The following is a 16,452-nucleotide window of genomic DNA, read 5'->3' on the forward strand; positions in this document are numbered from 1 at the left end:
CAGACAGTTCTTGTGAGAATACGATAACATATTTAAAGCTCTTAACCTAATGCCTAGCAAGCAGTAAGTGCTTAATAAATACTGGTTATTATAATTATGCTTTTGCTACGGTTTGAATGTGTCCACTAAAGTTCATATGTTGGAAATATAATCCTCAATGCAATAGTGTTTAGAGGTGGGGCCTTATAAGAGGTATTAGGTCAAAAGGGCTCTGTACTCAGGGAGGACTTAATGCTTTTGTCTTGGGAGTGAGTGAGCTTGAGAGTGTGTGGTTAAAAAAGTGAGTTTGGGTCCCTCTTGCCCCCTCACTCTCATCCTTTCTTGCCCTTCTGCCTTGAGCCATGGCATGACGCAGCACTGAGGCCCTCACCAGATGCCAGTGCCATGCTCTTGGACTTGCCAGCCTCCAGAACTGTGAGCCAAATACATTTCTTTTTCTTTCTTTTTTTTTTCAGATCAGACGGTTAATGTGCTGACATTGTAACAAGGTTTGAGGGTGCCACATCTCACACATGCGTGTGAACACCCAATCATCATGCTCACAAACTACAAAAGGATCATGCCAAATACATTTCCGGTAAATTACCTAGTCTTAAGTATTCCATTATAGTAGCACAGAACAGACTGAGATGCGTTATTCTGGCCTCGGTCCCTTGGTTGTTGCATGACAGGGTGTTCCCTTCACTACCGAGAGCCGATGTCTCCTATTATTTCTTAGGCATTAGTACCTTGACAGTTTGGCATAAAATCTCAGTTAGGGCCTCAGAAGACAGAGACACGAGATAACTAGGCTTTCAGAAACACTCCACCCCCACCTGCTCAGCTATGAAAAGGGTTTGTTTCCTGCTGCTGGAAATCCACACATTCCTCCTTGCCAGTGTACACACAATCAGAGATCAAGTGAATATTGACTAGGGTTCCCCTCCTTCCTCTCTTAAATGCCATCACCTGAATCGGACTGAGGGCATCCCAGAGTCACTCACAGCAGAGTAACTATGTGGAGGCAACATATCCTGCTTATGTCTTCAGACTCCCACCCTCTGGACTGGGAGCTATTGGGCAGCAGCAATGGGGCCTTCTGGAGGGGTCTGCACACACCCCTCCAGATCTGTCCTGGCGATGGTCTGCTGGGCGGAACCCCTTCCACCACCTTCTTCCATTCCATTCACCCCCTGAATGTCCTGGGCAAAATGTGTCAGGCCACGGGGAGGAACTTTCTGCTGGTGGTTCCCTAAAGATCCTCTGATGTAGGAAGCCACTACTGCCTGCAAGTTTAAAGTCCCAGTTTCCAGATAAGTACGAGTTTATACTTGTTTATATATTTATTCCTTAGAGTCTCTGGTTGGCTTTTTTTTTTTTTCCTCCAATGGGCAAGAACTTGGACTTTTTTTTTATTCTTTCTTCTTTCCCCAAATGCTTTGATGAAAGCTTCAGGAGCATTCAACTAATAGATTGGCTGGTAATGACAAAATTAAATGCATCAATTCAAGTAACTGGTAAGTGCTATAAATCTAAAAGCAATATATATTTTTAACCACTACATCCTTAATGTCTGCAGGCCAAGCTGGTGGTGTTTGGAGGACTGGAACAGAAAGACATGAGGGACTGCTCTATATTTCAGACAAGTCACTCGAGTGACACAACAAAAATCAAGAGGTAGGCACCACCGGAGGTGGGTTGGCAAAATCCAGACCAGCCTGCTCTTCTGCCTCCTCCATGGCCTGAAGGCTGAGCATCAGCGGTGTGGCTGGGCATCAGCGGTGTGCCTAGGCATCAGCGGTGTGGCTGGGCATCAGCGGTGTGCCTGGGTATCAGCGGTGTGGCTGGGCATCAGCGGTGTGCCTGGGCATCAGCGGTGTGACTGGGCATCAGCGGTGTGGCTGGGTATCAGCGGTGTGGCTGGGCATCTGCGGTGTGCCTGGGCATCTGCGGTGTGACTGGGTATCAGCGGTGTGCCTGGGCATCAGCGGTGTGACTGGGCATCAGCGGTGTGGCTGGGCATCTGCGGTGTGGCTGGGTATCAGCGGTGTGCCTGGGTATCAGCGGTGTGCCTGGGCATCAGCGGTGTGCCTGGGTATCAGCGGTGTGACTGGGCATCAGCGGCGTGACTGGGCATTAGCGGCGTGGCTGGGCATCAGCGGCGTGGCTGGGCATCAGCCGTGTGCCTGGGTATCAGCGGTGTGGCTGGGCATCAGCGGTGTGACTGGGTATCAGCGGTGTGACTGGGTATCAGCGGTGTGCCTGGGTATCAGCGGTGTGGCTGGGCATCAGCCGTGTGGCTGGGCATCAGCGGTGTGGCTGGGCATCAGCGGTGTGCCTGGGTATCAGCGGTGTGGTTGGGCATCAGCGGTGTGGCTGGGTATCAGCGGTGTGGCTGGGCATCAGCGGTGTGGCTGGGCATCTGCGGTGTGGCTGGGTATCAGCGGTGTGACTGGGTATCAGCGGTGTGCCTGGGCATCAGCGGTGTGGCTGGGCATCTGCAGTGTGCCTGGGCATCAGCGGTGTGCCTGGGCATCAGCGGTGTGGCTGGGCATCTGCGGTGTGCCTGGGCATCAGCGGTGTGGCTGGGCATCTGCGGTGTGACTGGGCATCAGCGGTGTGGCTGGGCATCTGCGGTGTGACTGGGCATCAGCGGTGTGGCTGGGCATCTGCGGTGTGACTGGGCATCAGCGGTGTGGCTGGGCTTGGCTGAGGATTCCGAGGGGTCTCAGACCTGTGCTCCAGGCAGCAAAGCCAGATGGTCCAGTTCTCAAACTCACAAGCCTCAGCGTGTGAGAGAAGTGCTGGAGGAGCTTGCTGACCTGCAGAATCCTGCTCCCAGCTCCCGGGACCCTTGCCGGGATGTGCAATGTCTATGCTTGTCCCAGGGATTTGCAGGACCTGTCTCACACGGGCTCCAGAGGCTGTCAACTTTTCAGGAATTCTGGGAGTTGGTTGTTAAAAACAGCCATCACTGAAAATTGAATTATATAAACGTATAAACGATATGACAAACAAATGAATACTCCAAACATATCCCTTCCTCGTTATTTTGCTATTATCTATATTCTTGAGGTTACCTACAGCTATTGTATCTAGATAGCCTCACGTAATATATTGACGTTTCAGTCAACCACAGACTGTGTATACGGCAGTGCAGTAAGAGTTTAATACTGCATTTCCACTGCATCTTTTTTCTTTTTCTTTTATTTTTTTGAGACAAGAGTCTGGCTCTGTCACCCAGGCTGGAGTGTAGTGGTGCAACCTCAGCTCATTGCAACCTCTGCCTCTCAGGTTCAAGTGTGATTCTCCTGCCTCAGCCTCCCAAGTAGCTGAGATTACAGGCATGCACCACCATGCATGGCTAAAATTTTTGTATTTTTAGTAGAGATGGAGTCTCACCATGTTGGCCAGGCTGATCTTGAACTTCTGACCTCAGGTGATCCACCCACCTCGGCCTCACAAAGTGCTGGGATTACAGGTGTGAGCCACCATAACTGGCCTCCACTGCATCTTTTCGATGTTTAGATATGCAAATCCCTATTGTGTTATGACTGCCTGCAGTCCTCAGTATAGTAATCCGCTGTATAGGTTTGCAGCCTAGGAGCGATAGGCCATACATACAGCCTCGGGTGGAGGAGGCTAGAGCATCTAGGTTTGTGTAAGTCCACTCTGTGACGTTTGCACAATGACAAAAATTCCCTAATGACTCATTTCTCAGCATGTGTCCCCATTGCTATAGTCACCATTATATGACTGTATTATCTCTTCCTAAATCACTGCATCCTCAGTGATTCCACACTGGTAGCCTGGAATTGGCCATGGTGAGAGTATTTCCATCATGGAAATTGGCAGAGGTTGTATTCCAGGGCTACCAACCTAAGAGTCGCTGTTAAACATTTAGCAGCACATTGCAGGCAGGGGAGGGGGAAACCCGAAAGTCGAGCTGGATAAGCTCCTCAGGTGGTTTCAATGCAGAAGCTCTGCTTGGAACAACACTGTGCAGTATAGACTCAGAGGTCCAGGCCCAGGTACCTCTGTGCTCTGGGTGTATTAGTCCATTTTCATGCTGCTGATAAAGACATACCTCAGACTGAGCAATTTACAAAAGAAAGAGGTCTAATGGACTTACAGTTCCATGTGGCTGGGGAAGCCTGACAATCCCGGCAGAAGGCAAGGAAGAGCAAGTCACATCTTACATGGATGGCAGCAGGCAAAGAGAGTGAGCTTGTGCAGGGAAACTCCCCCTTACAGAACCACAGGATCTCGTGAGACTTGTTCACGATCACGAGAACAGCACAGGAAAGATCTGCCCCCATGATTCAATGACCTCCCACCAGGCCCCTCCCACAACACGTGGGAATTCAAGATGAGATCCGGGTGGGGACACAGCCAAACCGTATCACTGGGAAAGGAACTGAGGTGCTGCCTTCATGGCTCTGTAAATGACCCCATGACCTTGGGCAAGTTACTTGCCCCACTGTGTAGCCCTATCGTCTGTAAAACAGTGATGCACCTAGTATCTACCCCCATTGTGTGATTGTGAGGATTCAATGAGATAATCCATGTTAAAGTCTCAGAACAGTGCCCGGTATGTAGAAGGCTCTAGATAATTGTTACCCATTATTATGATCTGACAAAAGAAAGTTAATTTTGTCCAGCAGATCATCTTTTTTTCTTTTACATCGTTTTTTTTTTTTTTCTTACGAGGGTCCCTGCACAGTCTTTGTAGAAAATTTAGAAAATAAAAATAATCAAAACAAGGAAACAAAAAAGTATCCATTTCTAGCACGTGGTGAATATTTTGGGGGGCCTTTAGCCTGCTAGTCTTTTTCCTGCACCTAAGAGATGTCATTCTTGATCCCCTTCTGGAAGGGGATGCTCTTGTTCGCCAACTCATGAGGCTTCAGCAATATTTCCTCTCCCACTCCTCATGCTCAGACGCTCCAGGACAGCTGGTTTTGTCACCATAATGAAAGGGCACTGGCAATGGGAATGGCATCTATAGTGTTGGCATTCTATATTTACTTTATTATCATTTAGAAGGATCCTTCTAATCAATTTATTAGACAAATATTTGTTGAACACATAGTAGATACAAGGTATTGTGCTGTGGGGGTTGTGAGGGTAACAGCGTGTCTTGTCCTTAATAGTAAGGTCAATAGTATTAATAGCGTGAATTACTATTTAGTAGGGAAAGAAATATTAAGAAAACGGGAGGCTGAGGCATGAGAATCGCTTGAACCCTAGAGGCGGAGGTTGCAGTGAGCCGAGATCTGCACTGCAGCCTGGGCAACAAGAGCAAAACTCTTATCTCCAAGAAAAAAGAAAGAAAGACAGAAAGAAAGAAAAATCAAGAAAAAATAAACCATAGATTTTCTTTTAGTCAGATAAAACCGTGTTTAGCCAGAGGAACCCCTCATCTTCATCTGTTTATCAAAGTGTCAGGGAGGCCCGCGCCGGCTAGGAGGAAGGGCGGCGCGGAGGGGAGGCAGGGAAGCCTGTGATGTCCCAGTGTTCCCAGTGCCCTCCTCTCTGGATTCTGCTGCCTTCAGATTCAGCAGATCATCTTCCTGCAAGATCCCAAACCAAGCCTACTTCTTCATTTTGTGCTCAAACTGTGGACCCAGAGTAACCTGGCCCATTGCCCGAGAAGACCCAGCGAGCTGGGCCTGGGGAGAGATGTGTATTGATCTCCAACGCTTAAGGGATTTTTAAAGGGTCATTTTGACAACGGAAGATTTGCCTTCTCCACTGACTTCCGAATCCAAAGCTTTTGCTGGACGTCTCGGGCCTCTGTCTTCGTCCTTCCTCAATCCTCTCTTGCAGGACCCAGGGTCCACGGCTCCTGTTGCCAGCCGATGAGGTGAGGCCGCTTACAGCAGCAGTCTGGCTACAATTTGGCTTGAGGTGGCCTTGTCTGTGTGTTTTTTGTACCCTATATGATGACAGAGGCTGAGCTCTCTGCTGGCAGCTGCCATGTGGGTGACCCACCTTGGAAAAGTGTTGAGCTGATGCCGCCTGGAGCAGAGACAAGTGGTCCCTGCTGAGTCCCAAGCTGCACATTCACGAGCAAAATACATAGAAATTGCCAGCTGGGCACAGTGGCTCATGCCTGTAATCCCAGCACTTTGGGAGGCTGAGGCAGCCGGATCACCTGAGGTTAGGAGTTCGAGACCAGCCTGGCCAACATGGTGAACTCCCGACTCTACCAAAAATACAAAAATTAACCAGGTGTGATGGTGCGTGCCTGTAATTCCAGCTACTCGGGAGGCTGAGGCAGGAGAATTTCTTTAACTGGAAAGGTCGAGGTTGCAGTGAGCTGAGATCACACCACTGCACTCCAGCCTGGGTGACAGAGCAAGACTCCATCTCAAAAAAAAAAAAAAAAAAAAAAAAAAAAAGAGTAGAAATATGATTGTTGTTTTAAGTACCTAAGTTTTGGGATGGCTTATTCTGGGATGTTTATCAACCCTTGCCCCGGACCAAGCATTTCTCAGGATGTGTGACTTTCAGGGCTAAAATCCTGACAATCCTGGGCAAACTAGGACGGTGGTCACCCTAAGCTTCAGTCTTCAGTCGGCTGACTTCTCCAGCTCTGTTTCTGAGATATGTGTGTAAACCTCCACACTTTAGACGAACAATTTCGGACAGAGACAATGTAGCCCTGCACACCCTGAACAAGGTGGTGGTAATTATGTCTGCTGGCCCAATTTCACTGCAGCCGCACTCTGTGAGCGACCTAAGCAGCCGACTCAGGAACTGAAATGTGGGGGTGGGAGTCCTCCCGGAGCCGCATCCGGACTACCTTCATGCTTTCTGCTCCTGCCCAAGCAGACTGCTGCCTCAGGGCTGTTGCAGCTGAGTGTCTCTGCCTGGAACACTCATATCCCAGCTCCTTTGACTTCTTTGAGTTATCTTGTTTCCTGATGGCCTCTTTCTACCAATGTGAGCCCCACAGGGACCGGGGAGGGGTCGCATCCATACTGTTCAGCACTCAGTGCCTGCTCAGCAGGAGGGGCTCACACCTTTTTTTTTTTTTTTTTTTAAACAGTCTCCCTCTGTCGCCCAGGCTGGAGGGCAGTGGCACGTCTCAGCTCACGGCAACCTCTGCCTCCCAGTTCAAGCGATTCTCCTGCCTCAGTCTCCTGAGCAGCTGGGATTACAGGCACGCGCCACCGTGCCTGGCTAATTTTTGTATTTTTAGTGGAAACGGGGTTTCACTGTGTTGATCAGGCTGGTCTGAAACTCCTGACCTCGTGTTCCGCCCGCCTCGGCCTCCAAAAGTGTTGGGATTACCGGCGTGAGCCACCGGGCCTGGCCCACAACATATTCTTTAATGCTGGAAGAATAAATGAATTGGGAGGGTGCTCAGAGGTTCTGCAGGTCCAGTCCCCACCACAGCAGAAACCTCCTCCGTGATAACCCTGGCAGGTGATAACCTTTGGCTTAGACACCTGTAGCAAGGAGAGCTCACTACGTCACAGAGCAGCCTATTCCGTTAGGTTTTTAAAAAGCGTTTCACTGTGATGTTAAGAATCATCTCCCTATGATCGTTCATGCCTGCTCTCCAGGCCTTCATCACCCCGACTGCCTCCCGGAAGAGAGCTCAAGCTTCCCGTATCCTGTGCACTGGTGATGAGGCCTCAGACGGGTCTCTGGCCCTCTGGATCCGGGTATCTTTATGCACCCTGAAATGACTTATTTCAGGATGATGGGCACCAATATATCCTCAGGAATTCTGAAAATTTGTAAAAATGAAGGAAGAGTTCATCTGGTGGCATTGTTTTTTCTTTTTAAACTTAAGATGATGGGAAAAGCTGAAGAAAGTACCACTTCAAATCTAAATCTTATGCAATCTTATCCAAAATAATTTGGATACCTCGGGATCCAGGTTCTGTCTCTCCGATCTCCTATTTAGAGACACCATAAAAGATCATCTCTGATCCTGGGCTACACTCCACTGTTGCAACACGATGGGCAGTGGTTCTGTTTCTCCAGGTTAGAACCTATCAGGGGAGTGGCTCCACCTTTAGGAACCTTTATGTCCTGTGGGCCCATCTGATTTTATCTCCTCTGAGCAGGTGCAGGATGCCTAGGGGCCATGCAGGGAGGAGACGGTGCAGCCCTGGGAATCTGGGGCAGGTGACCTCTTGTCCTGGCCTGTGAGGCCGGCCCTGTGTTCTCTGAGGGGTCACCCTCTGCAGAAGTATGCTCTCAAGGTGTGGCCTCAACCAAAAAAACAAAAAGATGAAGCCTCAAAGTTCAGCTCCATTGTGGCTATTGTGTTTGTACCAGAGACTTTTGTCTGGGAGCCGGCAGAAGTCTTGAAGCCTGGTGTTGCGTAGGCTGCTGAAACGACAAGGGGACAGCTCAGCTCTGGACAAAAAACACCTCCTTGGACGCCGAGACATCACGCTTTACCTCCAAGTCCTTAACAAGGATGGAGAAAACCACAGAGCGAATGCTGGAACTCCCCGGGACGTTCCCTTCCTCACCCAGTACCCCCCGGCATCAGTCTCAGTCCTTTTCATTTTAATCAGTCCCATAAGCCAGCCTCTACCTTTCAAAGGAATCCGAGGAACCTTCCTGCCAAGTCCCACTGAGCTCCTGCCACACTCGAGGATGTGGGCCAGGCTCTTGTGTAGGTTAAGGAAGTCTGAGAAGAATAGAGATTATAGGAAACAGTCTACCTTTCTTTACAAGGCCTTGTTTTGCATCCCTGAAATCTCAGATTCAGCTCTTACAATGAAGTCCTGTTGTAGAAAAAGCTGGCCTTTTATCACCACTTAAAATCTAATTAATCCATATTGAAGCACAAAGATTTCTGTTGTATTTTAGGGTGAGGGGTCATAGAGCCTTCTTTGTTCATCCTTAGACGTATAATCATCAGGTACTGGGGATATAATTTTACCAAATTGGAAGGTAACAGATCAAGTCCTTATCAGAAAGTCTAACTCACAGTTTTAACAGAGTCCTTCGTCCTTTACATGAAACATTATATTCAAGAAGAACAAAAACGCATTTCAGAGTGCCCAAAGGGTTAATGACCACAGCTTATATTCCAGGCAGCATAGAACCAAGATCATCACATTACCGTCAACCACAAAAGACGGCAGATCCTATAGGGGTGGCAAAGTCCTAAGACTTGTTGCAATGGCTTTAATCTTTAGAACGGTGATGCAATCTGTTGGACTTTTACTATCTTTCCTGGGATGGATTTTATCCATTACTACAACTTATTTGCCACACTGGAAGAACCTCAACCTGGACTTAAATGAAATGGAAAACTGGATCATGGGACTCTGGCAAACCTGTGTCACCCAAGAGGAAGTGGGGATGCAATGCAAGGACTTTGACTCCTTCCTGGCTTTGCCTGCTGAACTCAGGGTCTCCAGGATCTTAATGTTTCTGTCAAACGGGCTGGGATTTCTGGGCCTGCTGGTCTCTGGGTTTGGCCTGGACTGTCTGAGAATTGGAGAGGGTCAGAGAGATCTCAAGAGGCGACTGCTGATCCTGGGAGGAGTTCTGTCCTGGGCCTCGGGAATCGCAGCCCTGGTTCCTGTCTCTTGGGTTGCCCACAAGACGATTCAGGAGTTCTGGGATGAGAACATCCCAGACTTTGTCCCCAGGTGGGAGTTTGGGGAGGCCCTCTTTCTGGGCTGGTTTGCTGGACTTTCTCTTCTACTGGGAGGGTGTCTGCTCAACTGTGCAGCCTGCTTCAGCCACGCTCCCCTAGCTTCGGGCCACTATGCAGTGGCGCAAATACAAACTCAGTGTCCCTACCTGAAAGACGGGACGGCAGATCCTCAAGTGTAAGACTCTGACGAGGCCAGAGATGTATCCTATATCAACTGTGATGACAAAGATCTCTTTGTTTTGTAGCTAAATCTGTGATGCTCACGTTTTCTCATTCAGTAACTATTTCTCTACAGTAGGCAGACCCACTTCCCTCTAAAATCTAGAGAATAATGAAGGAAAAATATTTCATCTAAAAGAAAATGATTATGGTAAGCATTATATAGGTAGAAGTGAAACAAGCTTCATTGATCTGGTTATTTAAAGAATGTGGTGGCTGTCCAATATAGTCAGTTTCAAGCGTTAATGTGTAAATTTCGTATTAGAAAGCTTTTTTTCCTTTTTTTTTTTTTTTTGTTGTTGGTAGTTAGAAATGATCATTAGTTTCTGTTTCCTAAAGAAAAAAACTAACAATCTGAAAATTTTAAGTGTTCTACTTTAGCAAAGCCACATGCTAAGCCAACCCCAAAGTGTTATTTCCACAGCAACGACTTTTTTCTTCTTTGAACAGAAATGGTTTGTGTTTAGGGTATTACCAGGCACTCAGTGCGACAAGATTTTATGAGGCTGAAGAGTTTTCAGTACCTCGTGATACTCTCAGATTTAAAATACTGGCCAATCTCTTCTCTTGTCCTTTCCCTCAAAACCTTCGTATTAAAAAAAGAAAAACAAATTCCAAAGACATTTTTCTTGATATCCAGATATTATCAGGTCATTTGAATAAAAACTTTCCTTTGTTCAATGAAAAATCACTAACATGGGGATATATACTTTAGTGGTGAAAAAACAGAAATGCTGACTCCAACGTATAGAGTCCTAATGCTGAACTCTTTCCTCGACTTAGAAAGTATATATAAGAAAAAGAGTGTTTATGCACACAAGCGTAAATCTGACAGAAAGGCAAGCAGTTAAATAAACTAGATATGTAGTTTGGTATTGCTTCAAATGCCGTGTGGTATATGTAGCCTGAGAAATTTCTGAAACACAGGCCCGAGTTAAGGTGTAGAGATATTTCTGATGAGATTGATTTATTTGGTTAAGAAATACTTTTCTTGAACCTATTTTTTAAAAGTAACACTCAGTATTACCATAACATGCACATTTGAAATGTGAGAACTATAAGAGATGAAAATCTGACAGGTGCAATTAGTGAAATACAAAGCAGGAGGAGTTGAACCAAAACCATCAGTTAAACATTTTGCATTCAGACTTAATTCTTTGTTAGAAAGGTTGGGAATAACATGAAAGCCATTTTAACCTTAACAATGAAGGGAGGATTATTACCACTTAATTATATTTCAGTGACAAACTGCTTTCTGCAAAATCCAGCCCACAGGACACAAACACGATCTTGGCCACACCTTGGCATTACTGGTTTGCGGCACTATTTCCCTATCCTTTTCTGAAACCCATTCAACATGGAATCAAACAATAGCAACTCTGGCAAGAATCCTCCTATATACACAATGAAGAAATATTTCTGAGCTTCATAAGTTATAACACAAGTGTCACACTTCTTTTCACAGCAACCGAAGGATAGGAGTTAGTTTGGTTAAAGCTCTCAGGACATTATAATGGCTTTGGTATTTAGAACTGTGGCTCAACTAGCTGGAGTTTCATTATCTTTGCTGGGATGGGTTTTATCCTGTCTTACAAACTACCTGCCATACTGGAAGAACCTCAACCTGGACTTAAATGAAATGGAAAACTGGACCATGGGACTCTGGCAAACCTGTGTCACCCAAGAGGAAGTGGGGATGCAATGCAAGGACTTTGACTCCTTCCTGGCTTTGCCTGCTGAACTCAGGGTCTCCAGGATCTTAATGTTTCTGTCAAACGGGCTGGGATTTCTGGGCCTGCTGGTCTCTGGGTTTGGTCTGGACTGTTTGAGAATTGGAGAGGGTCAGAGAGATCTCAAGAGGCGACTGCTGATCCTGGGAGGAGTTCTGTCCTGGGCCTCGGGAATCGCAGCCCTGGTTCCTGTCTCTTGGGTTGCCCACAAGACGGTTCAGGAGTTCTGGGATGAGAACGTCCCAGACTTTGTCCCCAGGTGGGAGTTTGGGGAAGCCCTCTTTCTGGGCTGGTTTGCTGGACTTTCTCTTCTACTGGGAGGGTGTCTGCTCAACTGTGCAGCCTGCTTCAGCCACGCTCCCCTAGCTTCGGGCCACTATGCAGTGGCGCAAATGCAAGATCATCATCATCAACTGGAGACGAGAAACACCAACCTGAAAAACTAAGCCCGAAAGGACCAGTGTCTGCTGTTCAGGAGACGCTTGCTCAGCACTGGATTTGGTAGGAGGTCCCGCTCTAGTCATCTCACTGTGCTTCTGATTTTCGAAAATGCATTTTCTCCTGTGGCTATTAAACTACAGTTTCTTTCCAAGACTGGTAAACTATTTGTATCTTCTACTCCGAGATCAAAACCAATCAAGACTTAATAGTAATGACACCCATTACTTGGATGAGTGTTCTCAATTTTAAAATAGTGATTGCATAGAAGTGGTAAATAAAACATTAATCTGTATGTGTCTTTGAAGGTGTTATTCATATGGAGCAGAATCATTTGGCAGATCATTGATTTCTTTCAGGTGTTTAAGATAACCTAGTATAATAAGCCTGAGCTGCATATTTATTTAAAATGCATGACGTCTTATTATATAAAATAATGATTAACTCTTTAAAAGTTTTTGAGGTGAAGACACATCATCTCCTGAATCAGAGACCGCAGTGTCTCTATGGAACCTTTTTTCAAAAGGCAGCCACATTCAGTCATGTCTTCTTAACTATGTCAGAAGCAGGAGGGTGATCTTGTGTTTTGGATGATTCAAGTACACTCCAGCACACAAATGTGCTTCTGCATCCTGTGCTCTGTATTTCATGCGCAGCGTTTCTGGCTTCCCTGGCACTGAGCAGTCTGTGGAGGGCATGGCAGGGCAGGACTGCTGTGTGTGTGTAAAGAACCTCCTGGGATGGCTGCCTCTCCGTGGAGCACGCCTGCCAGCCCAGGCGGAACGACCACAGAGCACATATTCTGGAGCCCTTCATTTTATTTGCACAGTGATAAGACTTCATCCTTTTTTATCAGCAATACATATAGTTCCAACAAGAACTATTCATCACAAACTGCTGGCTTGGGGATTTCTTCGTGAAATATTTTGTATTTGCTTGGTACATGGTTCCAGGAAACTCGTGTGTTTGTGCCAATGAGGGAAATAAATTGAACAATAAACGACACTGAAATAAACTATTAGGCAATATGTAGCTTTGTTTTTTGTTTTTGTTTTTTTAAAAACCGACTGAATTTTTTTCCACCCACAAACACATGGAAAGTGCAGAAACCAAAGTTAATCTATATGATGTATTTGCATACGTTTACAAACAAGACAAATTAAAACAGAAACATGTTCAGAATTTAACCTGATTAAATATTAAGTTCAGTCCTGAGCTTTTGATATTTAATACAATATAGATAAAGCAATAGCAAAAAATTTTAATTTATTTGATTTGCATGCTACAGAGATTTAACTAAACTTTGTTCATTTGGCTAGCAATATCCTTTTTGTACCTGTAACACTTAAGATTCTGATATACAAAATTGTAATAATATAATGATAATTCAAACTTGAGAACTAAATATTACATTCTTTTTACCCTGTGCGAATAAATTCTACCTTTTAAAAATAGTATTTATAATATTAAAATTCATATTTGTCCATATGGTTTTGTGATCAAGTTATTAAAATGTTTTGTCACTGTGAATCATTTGGGTTAGTACAAATATGACAAGATTATTAAAAGCTGCCTATAAATACATAACACTATTGCTGACTTTTAAAGTGTAGAAAAAGGATTATATTAAAATAAGTTCATCTCTCATGTTAGAAATGAGGCAATTTTGTGAAATACAACAACCAAAAGCATCTTGGTCACAACTGCTAACTACCAGCCTGAGACAGATTTTATTCTTTAATACTTGTCTGAAACTTTTTGTATTACAAAAAGTCAACAACAGCTAATCTGATGGAAGACTTATAAAGCTGTAAATATTCCAATATAGTCTCTTCTGTGTCAAATATTTAAAATGGCCAGAATCAAACTATATATTAAACAGAACATAAATAAGACTGTAAATAAATAAATGAAGAAAATAAAATCGTACAGAACAACTACACATAATTCTATAGACATTTTCATGGTCAAACTAAGACGCTGAAAACAGCTCACCTTCATTTACCTCTACGTTAAATAAACTTCTGTCTTTCACATTTGACCTTGACAAGGGTGAACTGTATTCTTTTTCTAGTTTTCCTCAGTCATCTAATAGAATGAACTGGGCAGTCTTAAAGGACTGTACTCAGTCAATTCACTAGGCTGGTTTTTGTTCAAAGTAGTGTCTGCCATGTCCAGTTATATCTTCAAAGAAATTTGTGTGTTAAGTGGTGGGACATGTAGGGAAAAAAAAAGTTCTAGGCTCAGAAGTTGCTTAATTTGAACTTCGATTCCAATAATATGAACTTTCCAAAATGTATACAATTGCTTTCAAGAAAATAAAAATTCTTGCTAGTGAGCATTCTAACTTAGGAACACAACTTTTTTGTTCTTTAAGGGGTTCCTTTAAGACAATTTTGGATTTCTGTAAAAAAAATCTATTTTATTTGCTATATTAGATGGCTAACCCCAAATTGTTTCTCAGTAATAAGTATGGTTTAAATGGTCTAAATACTATATATTTTAAAAGCTTGATGCTGGCAGAGCTGCACTGAGGATATGTTTTTTTAAGACGTGCCTGGGTTGGATAAGGTGAAATTCTAAACTGGAGGACACATTAGTCAGTTTCTCTCTCTAAACTTGTTCATCCAAAAGTCGTTTTATAAACAATTTAGCTTATACTTCAAATTAATAATCCCCCCAGTCACATTCTTCCCTTTGCCTCCAAACTATTTACCATAAATTATAGATAGAATCCCCTAAAAATGAGAGCTATGAAGTAATTTCTACTAAATGTTAGAAATCTCTTGATAAACTCGTTTGTTTTTGGCAACTTTCATTCTATCAAGACATCTTTTCCCCTCTTCTTGGTTATACCAAATGAGTGCCGATACGTTTCTCTCCACACCTCCAGCTTTCTCTGTCCTTAGAACACAGGGCCACCACTTAGCACCATCCTTAGATTTAGGGCAAAACACTGGTGCAAGCCAGAAACTCACATTTGAACACTTATGCAAATTCAGGCTGAGTGAGACAAACCAGCTGCTCATTTGATGAGCTTATTTGTATCTCTACATGGCTGGTGTTCTTCTCCTGGCCCTCAGTGTCATGAATCCCACGATCTTTAGTGTAGCCAAGAGCAGTGCTCCTTTGTATTCTTATTCTTAAGAGCACTTGGTAGTTTATATTTTTGTTTTCTTTAGAAAAATATAAAAGGACAAAAAGGAAATTGTTTTAAGGAAACCAGGTGTTCCCGCACAGGTGATGGCCATGAACGCAGCATCCATTTTGGGTGGACTGTGGAACGCTGCACCCCAGCGACTGCTCACACTGCCTCCAAATGGAAAGCGCTCTTCTCCTCGCCAGCGCACAGATACCACGTGGCGCTGCTGCCATCGGCACGGCCTACTCACAGGAACACAAAGGAGAAGCAAGACCACCTGCTGAACCAAGTTGTCTCTCAGCAGTCGGCTCAACAGCACCCACGTGGGGCAGTACTGCCTCCATTCCGCTTTCACAAAATAAAACCCACTGGCAATGCGCACATTCTGGGCAACACTTGTGTACCAGATTATCCCATTTTTCTTAATCTGATTTTTTCTTGTTTAAGCACATAAAAATTACACTCAAGATACTTTACAAATTAAAATGTTGAAAATCTGATGTGAAATAAAAGTTCTTCAAGAGTTGACAGTTAGGTTACCAAAAACCAAACACCAACACAAAAAAACAAATCTTCAGTCTTTTACCCTCCCTAAAAAAGTGAACAGATGACAAAATAATTTCTGAAACCATGTAATCACACGTCATCAGCCGGCAGGGACGGGATGCTTATCTTTGCTCTGGTGAAGTAGGCAATCTTCTCCCTAGAGTTGGGGTGAGAAATAAATTGACTTAAATATGATGCTAAAAATACTCTGGGACCATTAAAACAGTCCCCAGGACCTGCAGTGGCAGTGATGTCTCTACAAGCACAGGCAGAAGCTCTTTTCCTTAAGCAGAACTCCATCATTTAAAATCAAGAGAGTCTCTGCCTGCTAAAGGGACGGTATCAAGGAGAACAGCAGCTCTGGCTCACGGAAGTCACCTATAGACCAAGCCAGCAAGTTTCCTTCAGGGAACTCCCAACAGAAGACAGTTTTTAAACCAGTAGGGTCTGGTCTAGGGTGGGTGTTTGCAAACTAGGCAGTGGAAGACTCAAAAGGCCCAAAATCCTACGTGGAAACTTCTCAGTAACCTCACAGAAAAGTACATACTACCAGGAATTCTTTAAAATCGATACCGTGCTGAGGCAGGGACAACCTGATGAGTGACACCACGACTCAAATGAAAGGAGAAGGAGGGACTCACTATCTGAAAGGCAGTAACTGCCCTGGTCCCGAAGCAGCAGAGAGGCTGAGACAGGGCAGAGTGGTTTTCAGGTGAGGAGAGAGACAAACAGCACGTCTATTTTCCTACAGAATTTCA

At 44.8% G+C, this 16,452-nt stretch overlaps 3 protein-coding genes and 1 non-coding gene across 6 annotated transcripts in view; 2 read left to right on the top strand and 2 right to left on the bottom strand.

Annotated features, from left to right (window-relative positions):
- Positions 1–454: 454 nt before the first annotated feature.
- LOC115896271 lies at positions 455–558 on the bottom strand. Its single transcript, XR_004056173.1, has one exon. It is a non-coding gene; the product is annotated as a small nucleolar RNA U13 (small nucleolar RNA).
- Positions 559–9,135: 8,577 nt separating this feature from the next.
- Positions 9,136–9,798, top strand: CLDN24 (claudin 24). The gene has a single exon (XM_010377912.1). It carries the CDS (start codon positions 9,136–9,138, stop codon positions 9,796–9,798), a length of 663 nt encoding a protein of 220 aa, XP_010376214.1.
- Positions 9,799–10,797: 999 nt separating this feature from the next.
- LOC104673778 (claudin-22) lies at positions 10,798–13,487 on the top strand. The gene has a single exon (XM_010377911.2). It carries the CDS (start codon positions 11,352–11,354, stop codon positions 12,012–12,014), a length of 663 nt encoding a protein of 220 aa, XP_010376213.2. The 5' UTR covers positions 10,798–11,351; the 3' UTR covers positions 12,015–13,487.
- The window catches only part of WWC2 (WW and C2 domain containing 2), a 207,373-nt gene continuing 203,727 nt past the window's right edge, over positions 12,807–16,452 (bottom strand). For all 3 annotated transcript variants that reach the window (XM_030919767.1, XM_010377908.2, XM_030919771.1), the window contains one exon: positions 12,807–15,851. In XM_030919767.1, the coding sequence (XP_030775627.1) occupies positions 15,785–15,851 (67 nt within the window). In that variant the 3' untranslated portion in view covers positions 12,807–15,784. The remainder of the gene's footprint in view (positions 15,852–16,452) is intronic.

The sequence above is a fragment of the Rhinopithecus roxellana genome, chromosome 2 (genome assembly GCF_007565055.1).
Source record: "Rhinopithecus roxellana isolate Shanxi Qingling chromosome 2, ASM756505v1, whole genome shotgun sequence".
Classification (NCBI taxonomy): Eukaryota; Metazoa; Chordata; class Mammalia; order Primates; family Cercopithecidae; genus Rhinopithecus; species Rhinopithecus roxellana.